The sequence below is a fragment of the Anastrepha obliqua genome, chromosome 3 (genome assembly GCF_027943255.1).
Source record: "Anastrepha obliqua isolate idAnaObli1 chromosome 3, idAnaObli1_1.0, whole genome shotgun sequence".
NCBI classification, from domain to species: domain Eukaryota; kingdom Metazoa; phylum Arthropoda; class Insecta; order Diptera; family Tephritidae; genus Anastrepha; species Anastrepha obliqua.
The window spans coordinates 21,096,578-21,112,835 of record NC_072894.1 but is presented as its reverse complement, the minus strand read 5'-3'; the positions used below and the strand labels follow the sequence as shown (position 1 = coordinate 21,112,835).

Below are 16,258 nucleotides of genomic sequence, written 5' to 3'. Positions count from 1 at the left end.
TCAAACCGTAAAGTATGTACTTTCAGGCGGGATGCTTTGAAAAGCAATGGAATTACATAACAGCTTGCCAACGTTGGATTCAAGTGAAACTTTTTGTTTTATTCACTACTCGCTAGGTAGTTGGTGAATCGAAAGCAGCTACTATTGAAATCGAATGTTAAGAGTGGATTTCCGTGCCTCCATCTGATGCTACATGCAATAGCTCTCATTGTCTATGAGTTTGTTTGATTCCAAAAATTTACAACCAGCTCGAATTCAATTTTACTTAAACGTGCGCGGGTATAAAAAATTCGCTCTCAGAATTTAATGCATCCCATTGTTTTCAGCAATTACGCTTTACAGCTCAATTATTAGTTCGTCTTCCATTTTTATTCAATATAAGCAACTGATATTTTTAATATGGCGATTCTTACGAAATGTTAATTGTCAGCCTGTGCATCAGTGTAAACGAAAATTCTAGACAAATTTATGGCGAAAATCATTAATTTTGGTAGAGTTGAAAATGTAAGTAAAAATTGATAAATGAAAGTTTTAAAATCATTTATTACGAACTCAAATATGCATTACACAAAATTGTTTCAGGTCCTTAGATTTGTTGTTCGACTTATATGATTTTATTTTTTGAAAATTCTGAAATTTCAAAATTTGATTTATATTGAAACTAAATTGAAACAAATACAAAGAAAAAAATGAAATGTTGAAATTTAAAAACATAACAGCAATAAGAACAACAAACATCACATAAGAATATTTATTTTGCATATAGTATATCTCAAATTGGTCCCTTTGCAACTGGTACCATTCCAGTCACTTCCGCACTAGTATGACTCCTTCCGTCATATACCAATTCATGATCTAAATTCCAGAAAGTCTGATAACTAGTTTTGCTTTTCGCTGTAGTAAATAAATTCATACGTTTATTTGATAGTTGTAAAGTGAAAAGTGACCTTTCGCCAGCTTATTGTGGAAAGTCCTTTGCCACTTTTAAGCTGCTGAAGGCATTAAAATGATATAATAAATCGCTTAGTATGCGTGCCGATAAACATTACACATATACTATATTTATGTGTGTAATGCATTCAAATGCAATTTATAGTTGTACAAATGTATGGAAAAGGTCTTATGTAAAATAGAGTACGAGTACAAATTCAAAGTACGTCGACTAATGAACGAAGTTTTCATTCCACTACAACTTAAGGAAAAAAACATGACTTGAAAAACAGAAAATTGTTTTAATGAGTTAAAAGTGTAGACTCATGATGAAAGCGAGCAAAATAAGTTGAAGTGAAACTCGTTCTGAGTAAATTACACCGCCGCAGCCGAATGGGTTGGTGCGTGACTATCATTCGGAGTTCACAGAGAGAACGTAAGTTCGAATCTCGGTAAAACACCACAATTAATAAAAATATTTTTCTAATAGCGGTCGCCCCTCGGCAGGCAATGGCAAACCTCCGAGCGTATTTCTGCCATGAAAAAGGTCCCTATAAAATGATCTGCCGTACGCAGTCGACTTGAAACTGTAGGTCCCTCCATTTGTGGAACAACATCAAAACGCACACCACAAATAGGAGGAGGAGTTCGGCCAAACACCCAGAAAGGGTGTACGCGCCAATTATATATATGATATTATATATTTGTATATAAATTACATTAGATCCCTTTAATAAGTTTATTAGTTATACCCATCAAGGAGCCTCAAGTACTTTTCCAGATAGTCAAGCAGCCATATTTGCTTTAAAGTCCCCTAACTCTCATCTGGGTACCTGACCATAGGAACATAGAAGAAAATAGGGACGCTGATGAACTGGCAAGACAGGCGGCATCCTATAACGAGTCCGAAGCAGTAGAAAGAGGTTGTCACCAAGAAATGTGCAAAAGGCAGATCTTCTCGCTATTCAAGAAGCAGGCCGTTGACAGATGGACGAACACGGATACCTGCAAGATAACTAAACCAGTGTGGCCTAATTGCAACAAATCCAGAACTGATAAGTTGTTAAGAAAGCCACTACAAGCCAGATATATTCAAAATTACGTTAACAATAACCGGCCACTGGCCTTTTGCAGACCTTGCAAGGAAGATGAAGTGGCCGTACAATGATAGATGCAAAAGCTGAAATCAAGAAGAATCGAAAGAAATAGTACTTCACTATCTGTGTGAGTTGCCTAAGGCTGGATGCTCTACGCCACACAATGTTGGGGGAATTCTTAATGGTTAACTTGATAAAAGTTGCAGAAAAGAAAATAGACGACAAAGGCAGATTCACAGTCAAATCAAGATGGTTCGACTACTAAAAGGCAGTGGGTCTACAAGTGGTGTATTAAAATGGCATCTTTGGGCTGTGTCACTCAGACAACACCTCCACCACCACCACCACCAAGGTGCCTCAACAAAAAGAGGAGAAAGGTATACTTTTGTCGAGGTTTTGCTCGCAAATACGAGCATCAATTCATTTAAACATCCCATCACAAAGCACTCGTCAAAGTTTCGTTTTAAAATTAGGCGTAATTCTTTACAAAAATCCTCTCCATATGAGTTAAATCCATTGAATCTCTTTTCGCATAAAAATATTCTTCTTATTCTTGATTGGCACGATGACTGTTTTAGCGATTTTCGCCGAGTTAGCAAGAGAAAGAAATCACTGAGTTGGACCCACCAAGTGAAGACAAGTCTTTCTCCGCCTGATCCTTCCAACGCAGAGGAGACCTTCCCCTTTCTCTGCTACCACTAGCCGGTACCGCATCGGATACTTTCAGAACCGGAGTTTTGTATCCAGTCGGGCGACATGACCCATCCAACGAAGAAAGGTCCAGCGACTTCGTTCGAAAGAGATTACCTTTACAATAAATTTATAAACTGTTTTGGATGGTAGAATTAAAATGCCATATTGGTTTTCTTCTAATCAGATTGCAAGTTTATTCGTGCAAATTTCAGTCTCACTTCTGCATTTTCTGCCTGATAGTGTTCATAGAAGTTTGAAGAACACGGTTTGCAACCAACCGAAAAGCTTGAAAACACACCTCTCTTATAATTTCCAGCTCTTCTTCATTGAACTTAACAAAAAAACACAACACAACTCTCAATAAAAACCCCGTAATCTGCACGTTGCAGCGTTCGTTTCAACGGAAGGGACTGCAAGAAAGTAGGAAGAGCGAATGGAGTACAACAAGACTGTGTTTTGTCACCTCTGCCTTTACATATTCAGTCTGGATGGTGTCTTAAGGAAAACTGATCGCGAGGCCCCGGACGGAATTCAATGGAAACCCTTCCAAAAGTTAAGCGACCTGAACCATGCACAGATGATATTTGTTTCCTGTCTCACTCACTGCATGACGCTAAGAAAAAACGCGGTTGGTGGTGATGAACATTTAACCATTCGTCTGAATGATAATACTGAGTCAATCGCTGATATTGAGCAGTACACCTATCTGGGCAGTGTGTCAACAAAGGTCGGAGGTGTTGATGCTCGCTAGTGTAAAACGCGTGCAGCTTTCTTCAAATTGAAAAGGATTTTTTACCCCAATGTTCTATTCCGGAAGACTAGACTCAGAATCTTTAATACAAGCATCAAACCTTTTCTCATGTACGGATATCGTGGTCTACAATCAACTACAAGCTGTCGTAAATAAATGCCTCCGAAAAATAAGCTTCATTTTCTGGCCAGTTACCATTACAAACGAGAATCTTCATGATCTCGCAAACAACATATCCACTAATCTGAAAATCAAAAAGAAAAAATGTTGCTGGATTGGTCACACGTTGCGTAAAAACAAAAGACAACAGCAACATAGCAAAAATGTCCTTTGTATGGAATCCACAAAAAAAACTAGGTAGTGGCCACCCAAAGATGACATGGGTGAGGATGGTACGCACTGAAGGCGAGCAATTCTGTACCATGAGTCAAATTAGGAACTATGCGCAGGATAGAAGCCGTTGGCTAGTCTCCGCTATAAGTTCCAATTAAGAGTGGCACATCTTCTAAATTTTTGAAAGCCATTTAGAATTCTTACGGTTTGCATACTTTCAAGATGTGCCAAGGAATAAATCATAAAACAAAAGGATTCCATTTTCACTTCATGAAAAACAAATATTTTCCAGCCTCGTATAAACAAATAACTTCTGCTCAAATATGAACGAGACTTTATCAATAAAACGGTCCGCGGATGACGTATGGCAAAAATAATTTTTTTGTTTTTTGGTAGGACTGTTATAAGCTTACATGGCAAATTTCAGCGTGATATGTCACATAGTTTGTTTTCTGTGCTACTGTAAACAAGTCAAGTTCGAGTGTGTTCCTCGAATTCCCTTTTATGACTTCAATTGTCTCAAAATGTTTTCCACGGAGCGGCAACTTGAGCTTGGGAAACAGGAAAATGGAGCCATAATCAGGCGAATACGGTGCTTGCGGAACGATATTAATATTATTTTTGACTGCAGCTTCTGTATCTATCGTTGTACAGCCACTCCATCTTCCTCGCACGGTCACCAAAAGGCCAGTGGCCGGTTATTGTTAACGTAATTCTGAATACGGCTTTCTCGAGGCTTTCTTAACAACTTATCAGCTCTGGATCTGTTGCAATTAGGCCACGCTTGTTTAGTTATTTTGCAGGTTAGTCCATCTGTCAACGGCCTGCTTCTGGAATAGCGAGAAGATCTGCCTGTTACATACTTCTTGGGGACAACCTCTTTCTACTGCTTCGGACTCCTTATTAGGATGCCGCCTGTCTTATCAGTTCATCAGCTTTCTTATTTTCTTCTATGTTCCTATGGCCAGGTATCCAGATGAGAGTTAGGGGACTTCAAAGTTAAGATGGCTGCTTGACTATCTGAAAAAGTACTTGAGGCTCCTTGATGGGTATAACTAAAAAACTTATTAAAGGTATCTAATCTAATTTATATACATATATGTATATCATATACCTATATTAAAGAATAATAATTTAAATTAATATCTATACATAATCAAAACTTATCCATATGTGTTGATCTTTCACTTATGCCACTGACTTCACCTATGCGCCACCACAGTGCAGTAGGAAGCTCCGCAGTTGAATGGTCAGTTAGCGGTTTTTATCGCGCGAATGAATGAACGAATTGCCATTTGAGTTCGAAAAAGAAGGTGGTTGTGCGCTTCGTGTGTGTTGGTAGCAAGTGCACTTTAGCAGTGGCAGTGTAGTGTGGCGTTAAAGTTGCCACAAGGCGCCTTCCTTTCCACCTCCTCATCAACTCACTGCACACTTTCGCACACAAATTTTGTTTCGATGAAAATTTGAAATGTTTGTTTTTGCTTACTTTACAAATGCGCTAGAATTTTTCTTTGGCAGTTTTTTTGCCATTTGTTGTTTGTTGTTGTTGCAAATGCGCATTAGTGGCAACACGCATGGTCATGTTGCAAAGCAATCCCAGGCAATATCCTACTTGACTGTTGTGGTGTCTGCTGATTTTTTCGCTTTGGTTTGTTTTTAGCAAGCAACATTTTACTGCTGTTTCTGTTGTTGTTCCACTGTTTTTCATGCTTTCGCAAATTTCACACCTTTAAGTGATTGATGATGATGATGATGAGGATTCTACTGCTGTTGGCATGCAATTGTTGTGAGAGGTGCATTTGTCGATGCAGCAAAGCAATGAGGAAGTAATCACAATCACAAACACACACACACGCACACGCGTACGCACAAATACCTATACACAGACATGCTTTCTGTGTAGTTACTGAGTGATTGAAAGGCTGTGGTGAGAAAGTGATTGAATGATTAACTATCACACGCTAATAAATTAAATTTTGTAAGCGCACATTCAACTCGTAGGTGTCCACAAAACAAGCTCACATAATAAGCACACAAAGCCATGTAGAGTGTGTAAATATAAGCATACCCTGGAGGGAGAATCTGAAATAGTGAAATACTACTTCGATCCAGAACTGATACGAATTTGCTAAGTGCAAAAGTGTTGCTTGTTATGCGAGTACATAAAGTAAGTAGCGGCACCCGCATTCAGATTGTGACAGATAAAAAAATAGTTTACGCACAGGCACTTAATTGAGCCTAAGACCTTCAGGACGCTATTTCTAGGCCCTTCCTAAAAATATAATTGGTCCGTGCAACTCTGTTAGGTGTTTGATCGAACTCTTGCTCCGATTTGTATATGTAGCTTGGTGTTCCCTCATAAATGGGAGACCCATAGCCTTACGCTGCCTCTTAAGGCCAGGTATTCTTTTATGAGGAGCGCTTTCATGGCAGAAATATACTCGGAGGTTTGCCATTGCCTGCCTTTATGCTTTAACCTTTTTCTATCATTTGATATTTCATGACCCCCGCGCCCTACCGAATGGTAGTCACGCACCATCCCATTCAACTACGGCGACCTCTAAGCTCTACAATATCGATTGATCAGGCAGGGACTGCAATTATAGAGACATGATTCGTCAAATTTAGCACTAATTCGAAACTATCACCAAAAGGATGCAAACGCGTGGGTATTACATACATTTCATCTGTCGAAGTTCATACGACAACCCACACCGACCAACACAAATAGTTTGAAAAAGTTGCAAAGCAAAAAGCCATACCATCTCATGCAGTAATCAACTCCTTTGCAAGTTTTGTGCAAAGCATCGTCATATTAATTGTATTTAACAAAAACGAAAGAAAATTGTTCGTTTATTTTTGGTTAACTAGTCGCAATGTAAGCCCATCGTCAACCAACTGATTGGACCTTATCAGTGTGGCTTTAGACCAGGAAAGTCTACCATCGACCAAATATTCACAATACGCCAAATCCTGGAAAATACCCATGAAAGGAGAATCGGCACACACTATCTTTTCGTCGACTTCAAAACTGCATTCGACAGTACGAAAAGGAGTTTCCTGTATGTCGCGATGTCTGAATTTGGTATCCCCGCAAAACTAATACGGCTATGCAAGATGAAGTTTCTGAATACCAGCAGCGCCGTCAGAATTGGGAAGGACCTCTCTGAGCCGTTTGATACCACACTAGGTTTCAGACAGGGTGACTCGCTGTCGTATGACTTCTTTAACCTGATGTTGGAGAGTATCGTACGAGCCGCAGAACTAAATCACTCAGGCACAATTTTTTATAAGAGCGTACAATTGTTGGCGTACGCCGATGATATTGGCATCATCGGCCTTAACAACCGCGCTGTTAGTTCTGCTTTCTCCAAACTGGATAAAGAGGCAAAGCGAATAGGTCTGGTGGTGAACGAGGACAAAACGAAGTACCTCCTGTCTTCAAACAAACAGTCGGCGCACTCGCGCATCGGCACACGAAATTCATTCAGAAATTTGAACAAATTCGGACCTTTAAGGTCAAAAAATGGTCAAAACAAAGTTTTTCAGCTTTTGACGTCCGCCATTTTCTCAAAATTTTTTTTAAGATCGTAATTCACACGATAACGAGATTCATACTGGACAAGAACCTTTTTGCCTTTTTGATGTCAGACACCTGTGAGTTCCGGACTCTGTGTCGCCAGCGACATACTTTTTTTGTTTTTGAAAGACTTTTTTTTTGAAGGTTGACAACTTTTTGAACGTACCTCGTATGACCAAAACAAAATTTTTATTTTTAATAGTGGATCAAAAAATTAAATACTCAAAACAAAAATAAAAAATCTTTTTTCATTGCCTTTTTACGCGCTTTTAAAGAAACACAAAAGACCAAACCCTAAAATAAAATATATTTTTTAATTCCGGTGGAAAATCCGCAACTTTTCTTTTTTCTTTTTTTTTGTGTATATTTATTTGTGTATAAATATATTTTGCTATATTTATTTTAATATTTAGTATATAGTACAAGTTTTATAGCATATTTTACAAAACCAAAATTGAACCACGCCAGATTTAGCAGATTTTCAGTTTGTCCCTCGCTGCGTGCGTAAATTTTAACAACAACTGCCCCGATGAGTTGACAATGTCATATCGAGTTAAAAAGTTTTCCACAAAGTATTAGCAAACACAACACAAACAACAGGAAATGAAGGGAATAAAAAAACTTAGATAACTGTCGGCAACATGGATGTCAAAATTACAAAAAAAAAACCATAACGAGCAAAACTTGGACACACGATTTTTTTACAGCTTAGCAGATTCAAGCACACACACAAAAAAAAAAAAAAAAAATGCGAAACAAATATCAGCTTCAAAATGTTGGCTCAAATAGGGAAAAACACTAAAACTAAAACACAGGAAGTAATAAGACAAAGTAACTAATAATGAGTGTTGATAGGTATTTTAGCTCAACACGCGAAAAGAAAAAGTTTTCTGAAGGAATGTGTAAAACTTGCAACTGAACGCTGCTGCCAACAGTGCTGGTGTAGAGAAAATGTTGTTCTAAAATCAGGCAATCAGTAAAATAGTCTACTCCAGTCAAACAGCCCTTATTTTTTTATATGCGAAGCGATAAAAGGTAGCTATAAAGTTATGCGGATGCAGAGGGAGCAAAGGGGAGGGAGTAGAGCACGAAAGTATGTGATATGATAGCAATATGGCAGCGAAGTTGCTGGTGTCAAAGAAGTTGCTGAGCCAGTTTATAAGGACCTCTTTGGTATCGCAGGTTGGAAAGGTGGTTTGACAAGCAGCGGAAAAGATGGTAATCGGCCAGTGCAAGGCCCGAAAATATGGCAAAAGCTGAATGATCTCTCAAGCGAGCTCTTGTAGTGAAGAAATATGACTTGACCATGTCGATCAGGTCTTTTCAGTCGAACAGCCTCATTCGCGCGGTGTAGCTGGGCAATGTAGAGCTCCTTGTTGAGCGTGGCATGATTTTCGAGTATTTCACAGTGAGACACACACTCCCAGACCCATCAAACACATATCAAGATCTTTGGAGGAAGAGCCGTCTTGACTCTCGGCTTTGGTGTATCCCCTGGAGCCATCTTTTACTTTCTTTGCATCATATTGATGTATCGACGACATTTCTTATCTCCCATTCGGGAGATTCGGTACAAAAAGCGCTGTTAATGACAGCGCGTTGTTCGATGGCGGGCGAGATAGATGCTGAGAAGCAATTTGAAGGCGACTTTCCTTTTTTTTTTTTTCGTGGAGCTCGTGAAGCACCCAGGCTGCAACTTTTTCGGTAAATCCCCTTGAATGAAGGTGATTGAGAATCCTTTTCTGATCGCAGTTCATTTTTTTCACCTGTGCTCCAGGGTTAACTGTTTATTTAGATTGCGAATTATATCATCCTTAAAAAAGTAGCAAAGTATTTTGCTCAAAAAAGTGTAGAGAACTTAAAAAATCGAACACTGGCAGGTGTCACCAATAAATTAGCAAGCCCCTGAAACGTAGCTCGTTGGCTTTAAGTTAAGTTACGTTAGAACGCTGCTAACTGACCTTTCAAAACCATGGAGTTCTCCCAGCCACAAGCCTCACTCAAGTAGCATCGTTATTAGCTTGTCTCCATATCTCCAAATTTTCTTTGGCTCATTCATTTTTCCACATCGTCGCGCACTAGCTCGTTCACTCCCTACTGTTCCTAGTTTAGTTCTATTCCTTTCGCCCGGCCCTTCACAGCCTTCATAAGCCAAATATTTCACTTCGTGTGGGATTTTCACGCCACTGCACTAGAAAATGTTCGAAAATATTTAACTTAGCTAAGCATTTACTAATTCTAGCGAAAAGTCTAGAAAATCTCTCTGAAATTTCATAAATTTTTTCTAGGTTTTTACGCTTTAAAGTTTATCTCTCTCACTAATTTCTCTACATTGCAACAAAATTGATTTTGTGATATGGAGGAAGGTACTGCAGAAAACTGAAACAAGCAAGAGCAATTTATTTGAAAATGCTGTAAATTTTTCATTAAACCATAAAAATACTTATTGAAGCTTGTAGCTAACGAAATAATGCACTAAAGCATCGAAGCTGCACAACACCACAGCCTCCAGCATTCACGCCTGCGCACGCCAGCCAAAGTGTTGTAGAAGATGCCAAAAAAAGTTCATCTACAAAATACGCATATTAATATGCAACCACATGCACATGAACATATGCATATATGAGTACTTATATAGCCCTTGAGCATTGAAGTTGCAACCGCATAATCTTATTGCGTGCCACAGCTCTGTTGCTCACTTCCGTTGCTGCTGCTCGTGCTGCTGAGGCTTCTTGCTGTTGGTGTGTTGCATTTCAGCCTTTAGCAAGTTGTTAATATGAACTTTTTGGTGTTGTTGTTGTTGCTGTTGCATATTCGTCTGCTTGACTGACGGCCAGGCCAGCTTGCCTGACTGCTTGACTGGCAAGGCAAGCTTAACTTCTTGTCTGCCGCATTGCATTATGTGGTAAAATTGAAAAGTGGAAAATTAATTCCATAATAAAACTGATCGTTCGCATTGATGAGAATTAAGGAAATCCAATGCCACCTAAAAACTAAACAAATAGTAAACAAGTGTTGGTGTTCACGAGTTGAATTGAGTGGGATTGTTTGCAGCGCCAGTAGCGCAACCAGCGAGTACAGCTGCTGTTGTGGTAGCAAAATAAGCAACATAATCACCAAAGTACGACTATGTGTGGCAGTATAATGTATGCATGTGTTAAGGTGTGTTTTCGGTGAAGATTTCTGCCGGTGCAACAACAATGCGATTACTAGCGCATACAGCTGGTAAATTATGCATATGAAAAGCCAATGAATACACATCGCTACAAAGTGTTTGCTGCTTGAGTGCAGCACATGCAACATGAATGCCAACATGCATATATATGGGCATACACACATGCACACATACATACATAAATATGTTCAAGCATACTCGCACATATATACCTACTTGCACAGTTGATAGTTAGTATGGGAATTTTTGAAGTTGGTTCTCCATTTCATAGCTCAAAATGTGTGCGCAAACATGTAAGCGTAGATTAGGGCGGTCCGACTTTGTTTTTCTATAATATTAATATTATTGATTTTAAAAGTTTTAACCTCATTTATTTGATTTTATGATATACAAAATGTTATGCAGCCACTTTTCATATGAAAATATTACAAAATCACATGCGCCATATTGCGTGGTTTTTTATAAAAAATAGATAGCCGAAATGAATTATTCGCAGCGAAAAATTCCCAGCTCAAAGTATGTAGATGAAATGGTTGAAGTGCCGGTCTGGCTCTCCTCAAGTAGCACTACTAAAGCGCCTTCATAATAAAGGGTATTTCTATGAGACCAACTTTTTTGGCCCGAATCCCATTCTGCCACTCCCATCAGCAACCATCAAAGTCACGGTTAGCAAACGGATAACTGTAACCCACAAGCGAGCCTAACAGGCTGAGAGAGGCTACAGATGGACAAAACTGATAAATAATAATAATACATAATAATAATAACTGATGTTACCTGTCATGTCCGATCGACTGTCGCACATCCTTCAGTCATTAAGCAGAAGGCACTATAGGCAGCTGGTTGGACTGATGACGGGCCACTTTGTATGGGCGAACCACGTGGAAAAGGAAGCCATCTCAAACAGTGTACTCTGCCCAGCCTGTGGAGAGGAGTATGAGACGGCGGACCACTTTCTGTGCCTCTGCCCGCCCTTCGCTCGAATCAGGTTTAAGGTCTTTGGCACTGATGTGTTAAAGGGTTACGTGCGTTTGAAAATTTCAAAAAATCGAATTTTTTTATCTCATTAAATAGTACAGTATGTTTAAAATACTCTCCTAAAATTTTAAGTCGATCCGAGTAAAATTCTAAGAGATAGACCCTTCAGAAGTTCCGCACATTAGGCCACGTCAGTTGAGCGCTTCGCAGGTATACGTGTTTATCTCAAAACTCCATTTTTTCAGTCGGTGAACACGATATCTCGAAAAGTTATGAAGCTATTTAGTTCAAATTTTGTACAAATCTTTGAAATAACAGTATCTAGTTATTGAACGAAGGATTTTTTTTTTTTAATTACAACTATTTTTTTTGAGCCTATGTATGTCGAGAATTTCACTAAAAAATGTGTTTTTGGTTCAAAGCCTGTCAAAAATTCAAATTTTGATTTTTTTTCCTTCGCACAACAACGAGATTTATCCATGTACTAACGAAATCCGTTTGGTTTTTTGAATTTAGATGAACCAATAATGAGCTATGCTGTCCACGGCAAGAGCATTTTTTTTGAGACGTGAAGGAAAATGAGGTACCAACGTCAGAGTTTTCGAAATTTTTAAATAAAAATTTCACAAACTACTGTTTATATATGTATCTTAGATATAGTGAATTCTTTAAATAAAATATATGATTTTATATACTAAAAAATATAGTCAAAATCTTGTTTTTTTTTAACCTCTGAAACCCACCTAACCCCTTAAGAAGCAACCATCTTGGCTAAAAAATAACTCGAGTACAATACAATGGACTTGCTGTCCCGACAAAAACAAGGTATTTCTAAAGTCACGCCTAGATGTCAGCTATGAATAATTTCTAGGCGATACCTGTGTCTCATGTCATCCTTGACATTTGTCAAGTGGATAGACGTAGATGGTGATCAGATTGGAGGTACTTTTCCCGAATAGCGCTTTTTGACAGATCACGCGTGACAACTGACAAACTAAATACATAATTTTTTTCAGTATTCATTGACATTTCATCATGGAAAGTCTTCGTACAATTCGTACAATTGCATCACGAAAATTGACGCTCTATCGACGTTCATCGCGCGCTCAGGCCAACTTATGGTGTTCAACGATGAAGCACATTTTCGGCTTAATGGCTACGTCAATAAGCAAAATTGCCACATTTCGGCTGAAAAGCAATCCGAAGCCATTCAAGAACAGCCATTATATCCATTGAAAACAATCGTTTGGGACCTCCAGTGGGCTTGAGAAATCATCGGCTCAGATTCCTTCAAAGACGAAGCTGGCGCCAATGTAACAGTGAATGGCGAATGCTATCGCGCCATGGTAAACGATTTTTTGATACCGAAAATTGGAGCCCGTGATCTCCACTCCATTTGGTCCTAACAAGATGGCGTTACTTGGCATACAGCCTTTGAAACAATGGATTTACTACGTCCTAGTTTAGGTGAGCAATTTATCTCTCGCCTCGGACCAGTGGATTGGCCACCAGGATCGTGTGATGTCAAACCTCTCGACTTTTATTTGTGGGTGTATGTAAAGTCTGTATGATTTGTGGATAAACGAGCTTCGATTATGGCATTGGAAGCCCAAATTACTAAAGTTATTCACGAGGTACTGAACGAAATCCTCCAGCGAATCATTGACAATTAGTGTTTACGGTCGGCCGAACTACGGCGCAGTTGCGGCCAACATTTGAAACAGATTATCTCTAAAAAAATAAATGCCATGAATGGTTCTACACAAAAATTATAAAGACTGTCCAATGAATTTGAATTTTCGATGCTTTATTTCAATTTAAAATCCGCAACCTCTTAGTTGATCAATTTTTTTAATTTTAAACGATGGAGAAACGCATTAAAATTATTGAAAATTATTATGAAAATGGTCGATCTTTAAAGCAACATATGAAATTTATGATTTTTGTGGTTGCAATAATCGTTCACGTGAGCCGACAAAGGTTGGTCAAAGTTGGTGAACTTATTTCAAGAAACTGGTTCTGTTGATGATAGAAAGAGGACTGGCAGACTAAAAACTGGACGTTGTTTTGAGAATATTGCTGATGTAACGCAAAGTGTTGCTAAACAACTTTCAACATCGAAATATCGATGTTCTCAACAATTAGGCACTGATGAATCGGCTGCTTGGGGGTTTTTAAATAATGGATAATTAAATAGTGGACATTAGAATGGCATCAATTTTTACATATAATTGTAAAGACCCATACTTGGAATAGAAATTGTGACACCTGAAAGAATCTATGTTTTTACTTCTTTATTTTACAAAAAAATCTAGACGCGTATTTTCAAAAAAACCCTTTACTTTAGGAAATATTAACCTTCATTATATAATGAAAATATGTTCCTTCAAAATTTGCGGGCTTAAAATTGACTCCAGCGAATTGCTTAAGTGAACTTTGTTTCTTAAATTTTTAACTAGAATCCGAATCTGCCAATCCGTGATGTCGAAAAAATCGTGCCATACAAGTTGACCCGCCCTAATGTATGTAGTCATAAATTGCAAGTCTTGCAATCTTGAAAATACGCAACGTTAGCGATTACATATGTGGCAAGTGTGCACATTTATAAACTTATTTTAGACCGACCTCCTATGACTGTGACGCCACCAGCAAAAATCTTTTCGGTCCACAAATATTATATTAGTACTTGTGTATGTATGGCAAGGAGAGAGTTTTCGGGTTAGTAAAGTGCCTACATAGCATCATGCCGTTTGGTGAAGCTATTTGTGGAGCTCATATCCCACTAATTTACCGCATTTATACATACATATTTACATACAGATGTGACATGCGCTGTTTATATTGTAAATTTATGATTATCTTCAGCCGTAAATGTGATTGCCTTGCACGCATATGTATGTAATTCACAAGGAAACATATTTTTGTTGTTTTACAAATACATGCATGCATACATATTCACTCTACATACACTTGCGGTAACATAATTAAGTTCTTCGTCTTTTTTTGAATTAAATTTTTATAAAAGTATAGGTCATTCTACAATAAAAACTTTCCAAGTCCAAGTTCCAAAATTTGTTGGAAAATCACAATAATTTAATTAATTTCGAATTTTCAAGTGTCATCAAAATTTTCAACTTTTTAATCAGAATTTTTTGAACACTTCTGGGTATGCAGTTTATAGCCTATTCAGTTTTGGTATAATAAAGTGAAACTCTAAAATTTCTCAAAAATCACATTGATGTTTGATAATTTTGTTTTTTATTTTTGCGTACGAGGTTGACCACTTTCTTTCATGTTCGAGAGTGTTTTTGAAATTCGATTTACACTATTTTCGCTATACAACCAACTACATTTTTATAAAAATTTAATTCAGCATGAAAAATTTTGCGAATATTGTAAAAAAAAGCGTTACTCTCAATTATCCATTCTGCTACTTTCAGAATGGCTAAAATTTGCGTTTGGTACACAGTTGCCATTCTGCCCATCCCCATAGCGTACTGATACTTATTACTCTCGTTTAAATACAAGCCGGCTCTAGAACCTATTTTATTCTTTGACTCATCGGTAAAGCAAATATCCGTCAAACCTCTACGAATGCTCTCTGGATTAGTAAATTTGTGTTTTTTAAAAACAGTTTGTCTTAATTTTTAAAAGATTTCACTTATTAAACTTTGTTCATATTAAAGAAATTGAGGCACGCGGTGAATTCCCGAATGGAACCAGGACCTTGGGAATACTCAAAAAGAGCCCGAAATCCCTTGTTCAAAATTTCCTTAATATTGGCCTCCCTAGTGGGTACTAAGTCATATTAGCGCTCATTACCAGATGTAAAGTAGACTGAATATTCAAGGTGAATCCTGCTTTCAAAGGTCAACAAATTTGATTTTATTCGTTTTTTTTTTTGTTTAATATATGGAAGTTTCCGAGCAAATGTACCCAAAATGTTAGAGACTAATCATTTTACTTTAATTTGCTCAATTTTTATAACTTAGTAGGCAGAATTGAATTAAATTGAATTTTTCTCATTAAACATTTTTTTCTTTTTTTTACTAAGCAATTCTTTTCTCTTTTGACTTGCCCAATTTTCATGAACTAGTAGGCAGAATTGAGAAGCGGTTAACAGAGGGTATTTCTCAGTTAACAACTCTTTTTCTCAGTAAAAATTTTCTTTTCCAAACACAAAAAAAAAAAAATTAATAAAACAAAGAAATTTGTTAAAAAGGTTAAAAAGAAGAAGATAGATAATTTGTTTTCGGAATTAAAACATTTTGTCAAAAAAGTTATTTAAAAATAAAATATGTCAAAAAAGTTTTTCTCATTAAACTTTTTTTTTTACTTTCTTTCAGTAAGCAATTCTTTCTTCTTTTCTGTACTTTTGTTTTTGTTTTTGTTAAGAAAATTTATTTCCGATTCCGATTTTTCCAAAGTCTGATTTTTTGGACTTTTCGTACTTCATATAGAAGATGATTGTGTACATTCCTCTAGTAATTTCTGCTTATTAATGTCAATCTTTCAGAATATTCTGGCCAAACGCCATCATTAACAACGCACTGTGGAGATTAACGAATGAGAAACCCATCCTTAGGCAAAACAAACGCAGAAAGTGGCGATGGATAGGTCACACATTGAGAAAACTACCAGATAGGATCTCGATAATGGCACTGGACTGGAAGTCGCAAAGGAGCAGAGCAAAGAACACTTGAAGAAGGTCGGTGTTGCGC

The 16,258-nt window shown here is 37.6% G+C and overlaps 1 protein-coding gene across 1 annotated transcript in view; it reads right to left on the bottom strand.

Annotated features, from left to right (window-relative positions):
* The window catches only part of LOC129240715 (serine/threonine-protein kinase NLK-like), a 215,037-nt gene extending 204,754 nt beyond the window's left edge, over positions 1-10,283 (bottom strand). The window contains exon 1 of the mRNA XM_054876683.1: positions 10,084-10,283. Within this exon, the coding sequence (XP_054732658.1) occupies positions 10,084-10,283 (200 nt within the window). The remainder of the gene's footprint in view (positions 1-10,083) is intronic.
* Positions 10,284-16,258: the final 5,975 nt, after the last annotated feature.